The following is a 14,030-nucleotide window of genomic DNA, read 5'->3' as shown; positions in this document are numbered from 1 at the left end:
TGGATGTTTGGATACTGACAGATGGAAAAATACCTGCCCGATAGGAAATATCAAGAAAACTGAATGGGATGTGTAAGTAATATTAAACCATATTTCTAAATTTATAAAGCTGGTTTTGAAGTTGGACTCTGGCTCAGTCCCTCTCCAATTCCAAGCCTGTTAGTAAGAGAAAAACCCAGAGTTTCTGGAGTTTCTGTCTCATGTCAAGAGCCATGATGTGGGACAGAAAGAAATATGAGTTTAGAAAACATCTTTGCTTTTCTTCATATCTATCATACTTTTCATTGAATATATCTATCATGTCTTTCATTGAATATATATATATGTCTATATGATTAATGCTTAAGTTTTTCATAATGAACAATGAGTTTTTCCTGAAGTGACATTTGAAGTTTCCAGGAAGAAGATGGGGCCCCATAACAACAACTCCACCTGGTTGATATGACGTCATGATACTGATAGCGCTACAACAAGACCTGCTTTGGGTACCAGCTGCACAAGACAGTTCCAACTTGGTTAGCTGAAATGGTGCACATCTTATACAACATTTTGGCCAGACCTGCACAAAATACTCAGAGACTATTGGCAATATTAAAAGACTTGATCTTGAAATTTAACCATCATTTTACTTTCACAGGATCCCCCAGAAAGAACGTCGCCCCCATGACAGCTGGAAGTAATTCTAGAGGACGACGTCCCCTCTCCCAGTAAAGTTTGCCCTTGGGTTTAGGGACATCATTTAGGGGTTGATTATAATTAGTATACGATTGAGGGTTGGGGGAGGAATTTTATAAGCTCAGGGATCATTTTGAAAAAAAAAAAAAAAGAGGGATGATGGGATAATAGATTTGTAATTGTGAGTTACTGTTTTTAGACAAATATATTGGTATAGATTCTTGTATATTGATACAAAGTTAAATTATATTGACTATTGTATGCATGCATGTTTCTACCTTGTTTAAAACATTTTTATGTATTGACATATATTGTATTGTATATATTTACCATATTGCTGTGTACATTTCTACCTCTGATTAAGATACTTATATAATGTTTGTGTATTGATATATATTTACCTACTGCAATGTATATTTGTACATTGTTTATATTTGGAGGTCATTGTCCTCATTTGTTTCACAGTTGTTTATTGTCTTAATCTTTAAGTTAGATAGATATTGAGAATTATATAGACTAATAGTCATCTAAGTTTGTCATTTATAATTAGACTAATCAGGTTCTTTAGATATATAGAGATTATACTCAGTATAGATAGTCTTCAACTTCTTCAAAGAGCTGTAGAAAATGGCCTTTAATCTAACTCAGAGTTTTGTGGTAGTGAGACACAATTGCTCCTGGCAACACCACTCTATTCCCGAGAGAATGTTGAGCACCAAAGACACTCCACCTGGAGCCTTTCCTTTTGGCAGAACTGGCCTTGGGGCAAAGAAATGCCCATACCTCAACCACTGACAAAGATACAGAGCATGCATCAATGGATAAAACAGGGCTGTCTTATCCTGCCAAGACAGGGTAAGATAGTTTTGAAAAGTTGCTTGCCTTTGAAAATGGTGTGTCAGTTATGTTAGGCCTTAGCCAAAGTTGGTTGCTTCAACACTGCTAATGTGACTTTGGGTGATTGCCTAGGTAGCTAGTTGTCTCTGTGATTTGTTGCATGTTTTGGAAGTTGTTTTACTGAACTTCCTAATTAACCAGGTAACATTATTTCCCTTCTCAGATCTTCGATGGGGTTGAAGACTATATAGATGTAGTTACTTTTCTCTCATGACTTGGCCAATTTATTTATTATACAAGACCTAAGCTAGTTAGAATAGGATATTTGTACTTATTGTATATAATTTCATAGTAGGTTTAGAACTCTCTTATTTAAACAAAAGGGGGAGGTGTTACGGGAGGTCCTCCCACTCCTCCAGCCTATCGCCGCTGAGATACCAGCCCCTTGGGGCGTGGTCTCTCTCCCTTTAAAAAAGCGGCCACTTCCCTCTCCTCTCTCTCTTCACTTCCTGCTCCGCCGGTGACTTGACTTCCTTCCTGGTTACGCAGAGGGCTGACAGTGATCTGTAAGTTTTTTCCCCTTTAAATAAATACCACCCTATTAATCATAATTCCAAACCGGTGTGGCATTGTTTGTGACTTACGCCTTCAGTAGGTGCAATAAGATTAGAAAGTACATGATAATTTACTCAATGATATGAAGTTTAATGTATTATCTATAATGTGCTGAGTCCTGCCTGTGAGTTTAGACTTTTTTGCACTAAGCTGTGCTGAGTATCTATTGTGCTAGTGTTTTGTGTTTTCCCCTTTGCATTCTAAGCTTACCAATGCAGGTGGCATTGCTCTTAGGTTTTATAACAACCCTCAGTGACTTCCTAGTGCTAATCATGCAGCCAGCAGCTACGAGGTGGGAAGAATAGGGTAAGAAGCTTAAAACAACTTCAGCTGCACAGACTCTCAATCCAGGTGGCATAACTCGCATGTGCAGGGATGACAGGCACAGAACCAAGGGTGAAGTGTTCTGTGTCTCCTAGGACACAGGGGTATCTACAGGAAATTTGGTGATCCCCACTTGGGCTAATCTTCCTAGAGGCATCATTTATTCACATTCACCCCACTGCCTGTCACACCCTTTTGTGGTGCAGGGAAATATATATTGGTGTAGAAGGGTCTTCTTTCTATGTGTTGCTTTCATTGGTTGAATAAAGAAAACTGCCTTGGTCTTTTGATAGGGCAGCCCTTAGGTGGGCGGAGTAGACAGAACAGAATTCTGGGAGGAGGAAAGCAGGGTCAGGGAGAGCCACAATGGAGCCAGCTGCCAGGTCAGACATGCTGAATCTTTCCTGGTAAGTCACGACCTCGTGGTGAAATACAGATTATTAGAAATGGGTTAAATCAAGATATGAGAGTTAGCCAATAAGAGGCTAGAGCTAATGGGCCAGGCAGTGTTTACATGAATACAGTTTCTATATTTATTATTTCAGGTTAAGCTAGCCAGGCAGTGGTATGTAGCCCTCTGCTCTCATCACAACACTACATGGCATTTATCCCAGCTTCATTTAGGAGGTGAGGCATCAGCACTGTTGGAGGAGAAGAGGGCTGCTTGTTTCTTTGTCAGCTGCTCAGCCCCGAAATAATTACACAGAAACCATATTATTCAAATTACTGCTTGGCTCATTAGCTTTAACTTCTTATTGGCTAACTCTTACATTTTAATTTAACCCATTTCCATTAAATTGTGCATCACCATGAGGTCATGGCCTACCAGCAAAGTTTCAACATGTCTCTCTCTGGCTGCAGCTTCATGGCTTCTCCCTTGCTCCACCTCCTTTCTCCCAGCAGTCAGTTTAGTTTTCCCCACCTAGCAGGCCCAAGACAGTTCTTTATTCACTAGCCAATAAAAGCAACACATAGACACAAGGACTTCCCACATCACTATACCTCTGTTCTGGTCCCAAGATGCTCATAGTTTCTGCTCCCTCCTGTGGTAGATTGAATGAATTTGACACTCCCCCCATAAGCTCATAGAAAGTGGCACTATTAGGAGGTGTGGCCTTGTTGGAGGAGGCTGGATGACACAGGCCTTTAATTCAGATCTTGAGACTGGAGGGCACACCTTTAATCTGGGCCATACTTTCTGGTGGAAGTGTGTTACTGTGGGGCTGGACTTTGAGGCCTTTTCTCCATCTTCACTTAGGGTGACAATGAACTTCCTGTTGCATCTGAATCAAGATGTAGGGCTCTCAGCTCCAGCACCAGGTCTGCCTGCATTCTGTCATGCTTCCTGCCATTATTGACTGAACCTCCAAAGTATAAGTAAGCTCCTTAAATGTTTTATTTATAAGAGTTGCTATGGTCATGGTGTCTCCTCACAGCAAAGGAAATTAAAATAAGACACCTCCATTATGCCCACTGGGTCTAACCTGAAGTAGAAAACACATATTTTCTCCATTTTAGGTAATTACACTATTATCCTTTCTGATGCTCTTGTAACCATTTCCTTTTCTGCCTTGGGAATTCTTATCTTATTATGAAAAGAGAAGAAATGAAGCTCACCACCTTCACAAACATAAAAGCTTTCTCTACAACATTATTTTGATAGACACATCTGAGTATTTTATGGAAATCCAAAATAGTCATGGCCATGTACCACTTGACAAAGTTTTGTTTAATGATGGGCCATGTATCCATCTGTGGACCTATAGGATCCTGTCATCTCAGCTTGGAGAGTGAACTCTGTCATTGTAGATGTTGCTTCTCTTGCTGTTGTGACAAAGACCTGACAGTAGTGAGGGAGGTAGGAGGGAGAAAATTGGGAGAGAAGCAGGTAGGTTTTACTTTGGCTCACAGTTCAGGGGGACACAGTCCATCATTGTGGGAAGGCAGCGGCATCCTGTGGACTGTACCAAAAGAGAAAGTAAGTCAGCTTTCATCTTTCTTCCTCTTACTCTGTGGATAACTATGTAGCTGGGTGGCTGCCACTGGTGTCTCCTTCTTCTCTCTCTCCAAGATTTCTCCTATTTATACTCTCTGCCAGCCCCACCTTTCCTTTCTCCTGCCTTGCTATTGGCCATTCAGCTCTTTTTTAGACTGTCAGGTATTTCAGACAGACAAAGAGTCACAGCTTTACAGAGTTAAACACATACAGCAAGAGAGTGAGATGGAGGAAGAGAGGGAGGGTTTACTTTGGCTCACAGTCTGGGGAGACACAGTCCATAACGGTGGGGAGGCAGAGGGAACATGATGTGGTTGGTTACATTGCATTCACTGTTAGAATGCAGAGAGATGAAGGCTGGCTTATTTCTCCTTTGTCCCAACCCACAGGATGCTGATGCCTATATTCAGGATGGCTCTTGCCACTTCACCTAAATGTCTCTGGAAATGCCTCCCAGACACATCAAGATGTGTCTCCCCTGGATGATTCAAAAAAAATTGAGAACAATTTTGATTTTTGAAAACACTTCAATTTTTTTTCTCACTTTGGAATTCAAAGTTCTTGTAATTAAAAGGTTATGTTAAAGTGGATATAGAACACACACACACACTTAAACAGTGTAGTGTGGGACAGTTTCCTGTATTCTGTCAATTATATTTTTAATAAATGCTGATTGGTCAGTAGCCAGGCAGGAAGTATAGATGGGACAACCAGACAGGAAGTAGAGGCAGGTCAATGAGAACAGGAGAATTCTTGGAAGAGGAGAGCCTAGACTGAAGTCCTGATCTAGCCACAGAACAAGCAAGATGTGCCTACCTTGCTGAAAAAGCTACTGAGCCATGTGGCTAACATTGATAAGAATAACGGGCTAATATAAATTATAAGAGTTAATAAGAAGCCTGAGCTAATGGGACAATAAGTTTATAGTTAATGTAGACCTCTGTGTGATTTCTTTGGGACTTAATGACTGTGAGAACTGGGCAGGACAGAAACCTCGGACAACAAATGGTACCCAATGTGTGAACGACTGCATCCACATAAAACCTGACAGAGCTTGGGAAGTAATTCTAGACAGAAAAAAAATAGAGTTAGCACAGCTTATTAATAGCAGCATTTTCTCAGGTGGGCTCTATTTACTAGAGGCAAGTGTGTCTCGTTTAAGAGAGGCTTCCTGACTCAGCTTCAGCTGTAAAACCTTGCAGCTCCTTTAAGAGGCCCTGCCATGAAACACTTACATGGTGTTGATGAAAAGCTGACTGCATCCTTTTTGGTTTTCAGCCATAGCAGAAAAAAGCCATGTCGTTTTAAAATGCTGGCTTTCTGGGCTGTCCTAGCAGTGCAAACTCTGACTCTTTCAGGCAGGAGGTCCAGCTACAGAGCATTTGACAGTGTGGTTTGTGAGCAGACTGTTGCAGCTTGCTTGCTGGCAGGGACCTTGAAATGTCATAGAGTTGTGGCAATAGACATGACTATAGGCTGAAATTGCAGAAATCTAAGGAATGGGCTAGATCCAGTTGTCAAAGCCATGGCTTTAATCCTCTCCATATTGCTTAGCAAATTAAACTCATGTGGTCAGAAAAAAAGGAGAGATATACAGTAAAGATAGATTCAAAGACAAAAAAACCCCTCTAAATGGTTTACTATGTGTTTAAAAGTATATGTAAACTTGGGAGAAAAGAGAAAAAAGAATAGTTGGGTGTGGTGGCACACACCTTTAATTCCAACACTTGGGAGGCAGAGGTAGATGGACCTCTGTGAGTTCAAGGTGTGGTGGCACACACCTTTAATCCCAGCACTCGGGAGGCAGACACAGGCAGACCTCTGTGAGTTCAAGGTGTGGTGGCACACACCTTTAATTCCAGCACTCGGGAGGCAGACACAGGCAGACCTCTGTGAGTTCAAGGACAGCCTAGTCTCTAGAGTGAGTTCTAGGACAAAGATACACAGAAACCCTGTCTCTAAAAGCCAAAAAATTAAAAATAAAGAAATAGAGTTTAAATAAAGCTCTGTAAAGATGGAAAACACACAGAGAATCTGGATATTGTATCTTGCTATGTTTTCTTTGAGTTGTTTGAATGCTGAGGAAGGAGCAACAGTCACTAAAAAATATTTGTTTATAAAAGCTGCTGAACTAATCTAAGATAGATACTTTGAAAATACCTTGACTTCAAAATTGAAGTCAAAAGGTATGTTACTTTGGAGAAGAGAATTTGCTTTTGTTTCCGCAGGAAATGAGAGGCTGTGGATCCATTCTGAATTAAGAAAAATCAGGTTTAATCAAGGAAGACCACCCGAGAAATCTCTGGTAGGAACAGATGGCCCAGATGTCAGAGTTCTACATCCAGACAGATTCAAGATGCTGCCTGAGATGATCAAGCCTCACAGGATACTCCAGCCAGATCTTGATCATAATTCTAATATTTCTTTAGGTCCCCATAAGAGTATCAGTGCCCCCAACCAGCAGGAAGTAGCCTGGAATACTACACTCACATTCCCCAAAAATTGACTATGGATATTTTCCTTTGTTTAGGATGTTGATTCCAAGTTGTTATGGCTAATGGTCAGGAGAAAAGCTAAACAAAGGATATTAGATTCAGAGTTCTTATTATTTAAAAAGAGGGGGGAAGTGGTATGGGACAGTTGTCTGTATTCTGTCAATTATATTTTTAATAAATGCTGATTGGTCAGAAGCCAGGCAGGAAGTATAGGTGGGACAACCAGACAGGAAGTAGAGCCAATGAAAACAGGAGAATTCTGGGAAGGAGGAAGCCCATTCCTCTGCAGTCCTGGCCCGTGCACTAAAGAAGCAAGATGTGACTGCCTCGCTGAAAAAGGTACTGAGCCATGTGGCTAACATAGATAAGAATAATGGGCTAATATAAGTTATAAGAGTTAATAAAAAGCCTGAGTTAAGGGGTCAATCAGTTTATAGTTAATGTAGACCTTTGTGTGATTTCTTTGGGACTTAATGACTGTGGGAAGCAGGCAGGACAGAAACCTCGGACAACAACAGGGTTTTCCTATATAGCTGTGCCTAGCCTTGTGTAGGCCATATTGGCCTTAGACTTGTGAGGACTTTCCTGCTCTGTCTCTGGGGTGCTGGGATTGCTGGTGTGTGCCCCATGCCTTGGCATTTCCTTAAAGTAAAAGTATACAATAAGGCAGATTTCACACCCTGACTGGAGACAGACGCTAGTGGTCAGGGATCAAAACAAAAAGAAGAGAGAAAGTTCAACCTTGGCTAAGATACTCAAACATTCTGAGGCTGTATTTGTTTGTTCCTGTGTTGCTGGGCATGGGATTATATGGCCATAGCTCCAGTAAGTCCCAAGATGAAAGACATGGAAAAACAACTGACTTATAAAAAGTGATTTATTGGTTTTGTACAGCCACTGAATCAGGGTCACTGAGAGTCTACAGTAGATGTGATGTGAAGGATGCCAAAAAACAAAACTCTGGTCAGGGGAGAATTCCAAGAGTATGTGAGCTATGAGGGGGTCAGCCTCAGGACCAAGGGAAAAGGAAGATGGGGGACATTTGGGGAAGACAAAGAACAAGATGAATTGGACCAGGAGACACACTGATCCAGGCCATCCAGCACACTACTTCTGCCCTGGAGAGAACCACACACCTGCAACAAAACAGACAGGAAAGAGATGTGTTCCCGAGGTCCTGAGCTGTGCTCACACCATGTCACAATTCTCCAGCAATGTTCCAACCACATTGTCACCCGTCTCCCATTCCCTTGCTCCCCCCGTGCGGTGGCTTCAGCTCCCACAAGCACAAACCCTCACCTTCCTCTCCAGAGTGTGGCTCATAAGGGCCCTGGGTGTCTGGAGGAGCCACCTGACTGCAGGCCTTGAATGATGAAGATGGTGCCCAGCACGATGCCCACGATGCCCACGGACAACCCCAGGGCACAGACCACAGTCTCTGGCATCTCTGACATGGGAGCTGGAACTTCAGGTTCTGGGAAAGTTGAGTTTTGGAGTCAGGAGGTAATGTGTTTGTACATGTGTATATAAGAGGGCTCACGTGAGGATAGAAGTCAATCCACACAGACTTTGGGAAAGGGCTTGTGGAAGAACATGAAGTCTACCATAAAAACTGTTTAAGAGTCGAAAATGAGTTTGGTCACCAGAGCAGAAGACAGGCTGTTCTAGAGCTGACAAAGAACAAGAACATGCAGAAGCAGGGAGAGCACACATACCCCAGTGTTGCAGCACCGGTGCAGAATCAGGCAGAACCCACACATACCCCAGTGTTGCAGCACCAGTGCAGAAACAGGTGGAACCCACACGTACCCCAGTGTTGCAGCACCGGTGTAGAAGCAGGGAGAACCCACACGTACCCCAGTGTTGCAGCGCCGGCTCCTCCAAGCCCCAGTGCTCCACCTTGCAGTCATAGACGTCATTGTCAGAAGGGATGAAGGTCAGGTAGGACATCTTTTGGAAGGAATGGTCACTCTTGGAGAGGTAATTGGTTTCATAGAAGCCCTCTGTGACTGACTTGCTATTTTTCAGCCACGTAATGTTGACCACAGGAGGGAAGATGTTGTCCACAAAGCAGACAAGGGTGTTGGGCTGACCCAGCAGCACATGGGCTTTGGGGAACACGGTCACCTCAGGAACCTCTGGAAAGGAAATGGCCTGGATATGAGTGGGCGATGGGAGTTTCTCTTCCTGACATTCTGCACTGTCTGCTGACAGCCCCCTTGCTAAGACTTGCCCACATGACGGTCGAGGAGACCGAGCTTCCCTTCTGCTTGGAGCTTATGTGTACTGCAGCTACTTTATCCCTGTGTCCTTCTCTATAGTCTGTTAGGATGTCTGTTGGGGCCTCTATGAAAGATTTGAGGAGTGCATTGTGGGAATAAAGAGATTTATATTATGGGGAATATGTGATTTGTAAGAAGAAAGGATGAAGGTTCAGGGATGAGATCTGGGCATGCCTTGGAATGGAGGGGGTTTAGTAGAGCAGTGGATCACATTCCCCACCAGGGAAGGGAGGAGGAGCAGGGTGCTTAGCACGTACTGTTGGTAACTGGGGTAGAATTGGATCTCTTAGTCAGGACGTCCAAGGTGATTTTTGCTGCAGATATATATTGGAGTCCGCCTTGTGGGTCCAAGCGTGTCAGTTGGCCAAATTCGGGAATCCTCCAGACTGTCTCCTTCTTATCCAAGTCCACATATAACAACTCATCTCCATCAAATTCACATGTGAACTGGCCATTGGGTCCGTAAGATTGATAAACAACTGTACCAAAGGTGCCGACATGGTCAGCTGGTAAATTTAGGTGGATAGCAGAAAAATGGAAAACAGAAATTGAAAGGGATGTTATTAAACAAAACAATAGTAAATTCTATTCACTTCAGTTTTGGGGTACATTTCCATCACCCACCCCCCCAACACTCCTTGTTGGTTACAGTCCAGTTTTTCCTCTTTGACATGTGCCTACATGATGGTAGAATGTCCTGTGTTTGATTTCTGCTATCTTTAGTGTCTCGATCAGTACCTGGTACACTGACAGGTTACGACAAGTAGCTCACAACTGAATGGAAGAGGAAAGTGTTCTTTCCAAATATTGAGTTGGTCTGCTTGTTCTCTTTTAGGTTTTGTGTCTCATTGATCTTTCCTCAGTTAATTTTTTTGTATTTTCCTTCAAAAAATAAAAAAAGGACACATTTTCCACACAAGGAACTTTTCTCATTTTTTTAACAAAAGAAAAAGCATATAGAATTCTTTAGAAAGAGAACAATGAAGCCGGGCGGTGATGGCGCATGCCTTTAATCCCAGCACTCGGGAGGCAGAGGCAGGTGGATCTCTGTGAGTTCGAGACCAGCCTGGTCTACAAGAGCTAGTTCCAGGACAGGCTCCAAAGCCACAGAGAAACCCTGTCTCGAAAAAACAAAAAAAAGAGAACAATGACAATATTACAAAATATATAAAAATTATTATGTCTAAAGTTTCTGCATTGTTGCACGTGGGGATCCACAGGACAGTTTTCTGATTTTTTTTCTGGAATAAAAGAAATAGAAACTTAGTTGGATTGTCTGCTTCTGTCAATCCCTACCTCTTAGATTTTTCCAAATTCAACACTGACATTCACTCTCAGAGTCATTGCAAATTAAAGCTTTTTTCCTCCAACAGTGAGCATGTGTGAGATGCCATAGTGAATGGCTGCCAAGCAGACACTTCCACCCAAATAACACCAAATAAACATTATTGTCAAGTCATAGATTTTAGTATTTAGTATTTCCTCTTTTCTTCCTTCTTCATTTATTGGGTTTCAACAAACGTCAGACATGGTGCTGTGTCAGGAGTAACTGACCAGCCAGGCCTGGTTTCTGCAATCACCACACTTGGTGGGATCTAGGAGAGGTGGGTCGGTTCCAGTCTGGTGTTCTGCACAAGCAACTCCTATTCAAAACTAACTCTGGTGTGGGAAGTCCTTCTGTCTATGTGTTGCTTTTATTGGTTAATGAATAAATCTGTTTTGGCCAGTGGCTTAGCAGAATAGGGCAAGGCAGGAATTCCAAGCAGAGAGAGGAGGAGAGAGTAGACAGAGGCAGTGAAAAGCCATGTAGCCACCCACTGGAGACAGACACACTGAAACTTGCCAGTAAGCCACAGCTACTTGGCAATACACAGATAAGTAGAAATGGGTTAATTTAAGAAATAAGAATAAGCTAGAAGTAGGCTTAAGCTATTGGCCGAACAATATTGCTAAGATATAGTTTCTGAGTGATTATTTTCTGGTCTGGGCAGCTGGGAATGAACAAGCCTCCATTGACAAACTACACCATCCTCTCATAGTCCTGCTGTTTGCAGGGGTCTCTTTTTCTCCTTGAAATCAAGGTTGCTGTTGTTTTTAATTTTGCTGAAACCCTTCTATACTCTGAAGGTTTCTGCTTAATTTTAACTAATAGACTTCCAACCACACTGCAACGCCCAGCCAGTTCCTCTGGCTCTTCCCTTCCTAGTGTGACCATCTTTGTTGGTCTCATCAACCTCCCATTATACCTCCCCCTCAAAGTTTTCTTATCCAGTTGAAATAAATCTTGATTTCTTTCCCAAATATGGCTGTACACAACATTTGCTTCAGCAGGTTCTTGTCCTGGGAAATAAGCATTGATGAGGACACCACACTGACTCTTGTTACAATTTTGAACTGAATTGAGTCCACTGTCCTTAGCAATGGCCTTTCTGCTTCCTGAACTTGGTCTGCATTTGTCACTAGTGTGAACATTTCCTAGGTGAGGGAGTAGTTTTTCTGTTTCAGTATCCACATCTTAGCTGAGCAAGTGCTTTACAAAGGGGGCATTGAATGATTATTGCTAGTTTTGAGGCCCATGGAGACTCTGGAATGGCTGGCAGGGGGCAGACCCATGTGAAAGTCAGGTTCAGTGATGAGCTGGCATGGATTAGAACCTGTGCACCCATGGATTTAGCTGTGCCTTCCTTGATGGAAGTACTGAAGACCGTATTCTATATATAAGACAAACGTAATATAGGCTGAGTTAAAACCAAAACATTTTCTTAGATCTTGAAACTAAATTAGATCTTAGATCTTAGACCTTTCTTCTAAACTCAAAAGAAATGGGAATATTTTCACAAAACCCCTCAGATTTGTTACTCAGAACTGTGCTCACTGTGCCTGCTCACACCAAGTTGAGACACTCTAGTGTGACACTGAAAAAAGCAAACGAACAAACAAACTGGGGACAAAGGAATTAAACTCCTTGGAGAAGCAGGTGAGGCGTCTACGGCCCAGAAGTGGAATGAGAGCTCCAGTTTCAAACACTGGACTTTTCAACTGACGTTTTACAAAGCTACCATTAGCATCTGTAAAATGGCAGAGTTAAGGAGGGATTCCAGAAGCGGACAAGAATTATGCAGAGTGTGGAGAGAGATAGTCAGCATAGGCAGCAGGGTCACAGGCTCCTGTGTCTTGTGTTTGTCTGTACTGCTGTTATAGAACATCAGTACATGGGGTAATAGAATAGGCAGCCTACATTCCTTACTTTGTTAGAATAATATGAAATTACATATGAAATGGAAGCAAGGAAGAAAAATTGACATTTAAAAGTATCTACTAATTCAGCATTCTTTTGAAACAAGGTCTCACTATGTAGCCCAGGCTGTCCATGAACTAATGGTTCCCATGCTTTAGCACCTAAGCACTGAGTTTTGGCGTGCCCTCCCAGGCCCAGCCTAGTTTTCACTGTTTTTAAAGCACAACTATGTATTTATTTGCCTTGGTCACTTGTAAGATGACACACGAGGAAACCAAGCTTCAGGAGGATTGTCCAGTAGGATGGTGGTCCCTTCTCTTTCTCACCTCCCGCCAGGGCCAGTTCCTAGCATGGAGAGTATAGACCCCAACACAAGGGAAGTGTTTTCTGTAGATCTGTATTCATGATTCACGGAACTGTTTTCCTTCGGATACACTTCAGGACATGGGTGTGAAGGTCTCAGAAATTCTCAGAGAAATTTGAGAGTAATACTTCGTGGGTTTTTAGTAATCATCCATTTGTGGAAACACCCCCAAGTTTTGAGACAACCTGACCTACCACAGAACCCTCCACACTTCCCTCACTGGACCCACTTTTAGAATCATAGCTTGGTGAGCACAGCTCGCCAACAGAGCCTCCTAAAGTCGGGGTTACACTCTTGTTAGACCGCCTAATATAGAAAATTTATTTCTCAGTCAATTTGTATCTCCCTCTTCCCATTTCCTAGCTCCAGGCATCCTCAGCTGTGCAACTCACCCTTAATGTCGTCTTCACCCCCACAGGGGCTGAGCATGGTGGTCAGGGCGAGGATCCCCAGAACCAGAGCTCTGCTGAGCATCATCCTTTTCCCTGGTGATCTCAGCTGCTGCTGTTCTGAGTCCTCAAGAGATTGTGAGGTCTGACACCAAGCCAAACCTAGGCAGAGCCAATCAGAAAATTCCATTGTGATGACATTACAGTTGCCAGGTGCAGAGTTTGTAGTGAGAGGCCTGGAGGAGGTGAAGGGGAACTCCAGGACCCACAGCAGCCTCTGCTCAGAGTGAACCTGAGAGAATGCCCTGGGAAGGAGGGAGGCTCCATGCCAGACTTTCTCGTGTGCATCCTTGTACAGCTGCAAGAGAGAAAGGAATTTCTGAAAAGCCTCATGGATGGGTGAACTCTTTAATAATAATGATGTTATTCAGAATTTTCTGGGCTATATGGTCCAGGAAGTCTCCCCTGGATTTATTCCTTTCCTGGGACTTTCCCAACCCCAAAACCCAGACATTTCTCAGGCTCGCATACATGAATTGGCTGTTTTTTTCTTTTCTTTATTTCTTTTCATAGTGTATACAGAACACTTCAGACTATGGGTTGACCACTGATCCAAGGGGTCCCCACAAATGGTGGCCGGTCAAAGCCATTGCTCTTTCTACTTGTGTAAATCTGCTTGGGGAGGATCTTTGCTCAGAACCCCTTATGTTTCAAGTTGGAATGCAGAGGCTTTGGGACCCACAGCCGCCATCAAGAATGCAAGATGTTTATCCAGATTTCCCCTGTCTTTTGAGTAATCTTCGTGCTCGGTGTGT

At 42.9% G+C, this 14,030-nt stretch overlaps 1 protein-coding gene across 1 annotated transcript; it reads right to left on the bottom strand.

The window, feature by feature from the left end:
- Positions 1 to 7,801: 7,801 nt before the first annotated feature.
- LOC142854251 (H-2 class II histocompatibility antigen, A-S alpha chain-like) lies at positions 7,802 to 13,368 on the bottom strand. The gene is made up of 5 exons (XM_075979555.1): positions 13,219 to 13,368; positions 9,482 to 9,730; positions 8,799 to 9,080; positions 8,242 to 8,416; positions 7,802 to 8,078 (listed from the first exon to the last, which is right to left on the bottom strand). The coding sequence occupies exons 1-4, from the start codon at positions 13,301 to 13,303 to the stop codon at positions 8,262 to 8,264; spliced, it is 771 nt and encodes a 256-aa protein (XP_075835670.1). The 5' UTR covers positions 13,304 to 13,368; the 3' UTR covers positions 7,802 to 8,078; positions 8,242 to 8,261.
- Between the last annotated feature and the right edge of the window lie 662 nt (positions 13,369 to 14,030).

This window comes from Microtus pennsylvanicus, chromosome 7 (genome assembly GCF_037038515.1).
Source record: "Microtus pennsylvanicus isolate mMicPen1 chromosome 7, mMicPen1.hap1, whole genome shotgun sequence".
NCBI lineage: Eukaryota > Metazoa > Chordata > Mammalia > Rodentia > Cricetidae > Microtus > Microtus pennsylvanicus.
Note: the sequence above shows the minus strand (reverse complement) of the source record. Positions and strands in the feature narration are given on the sequence as shown.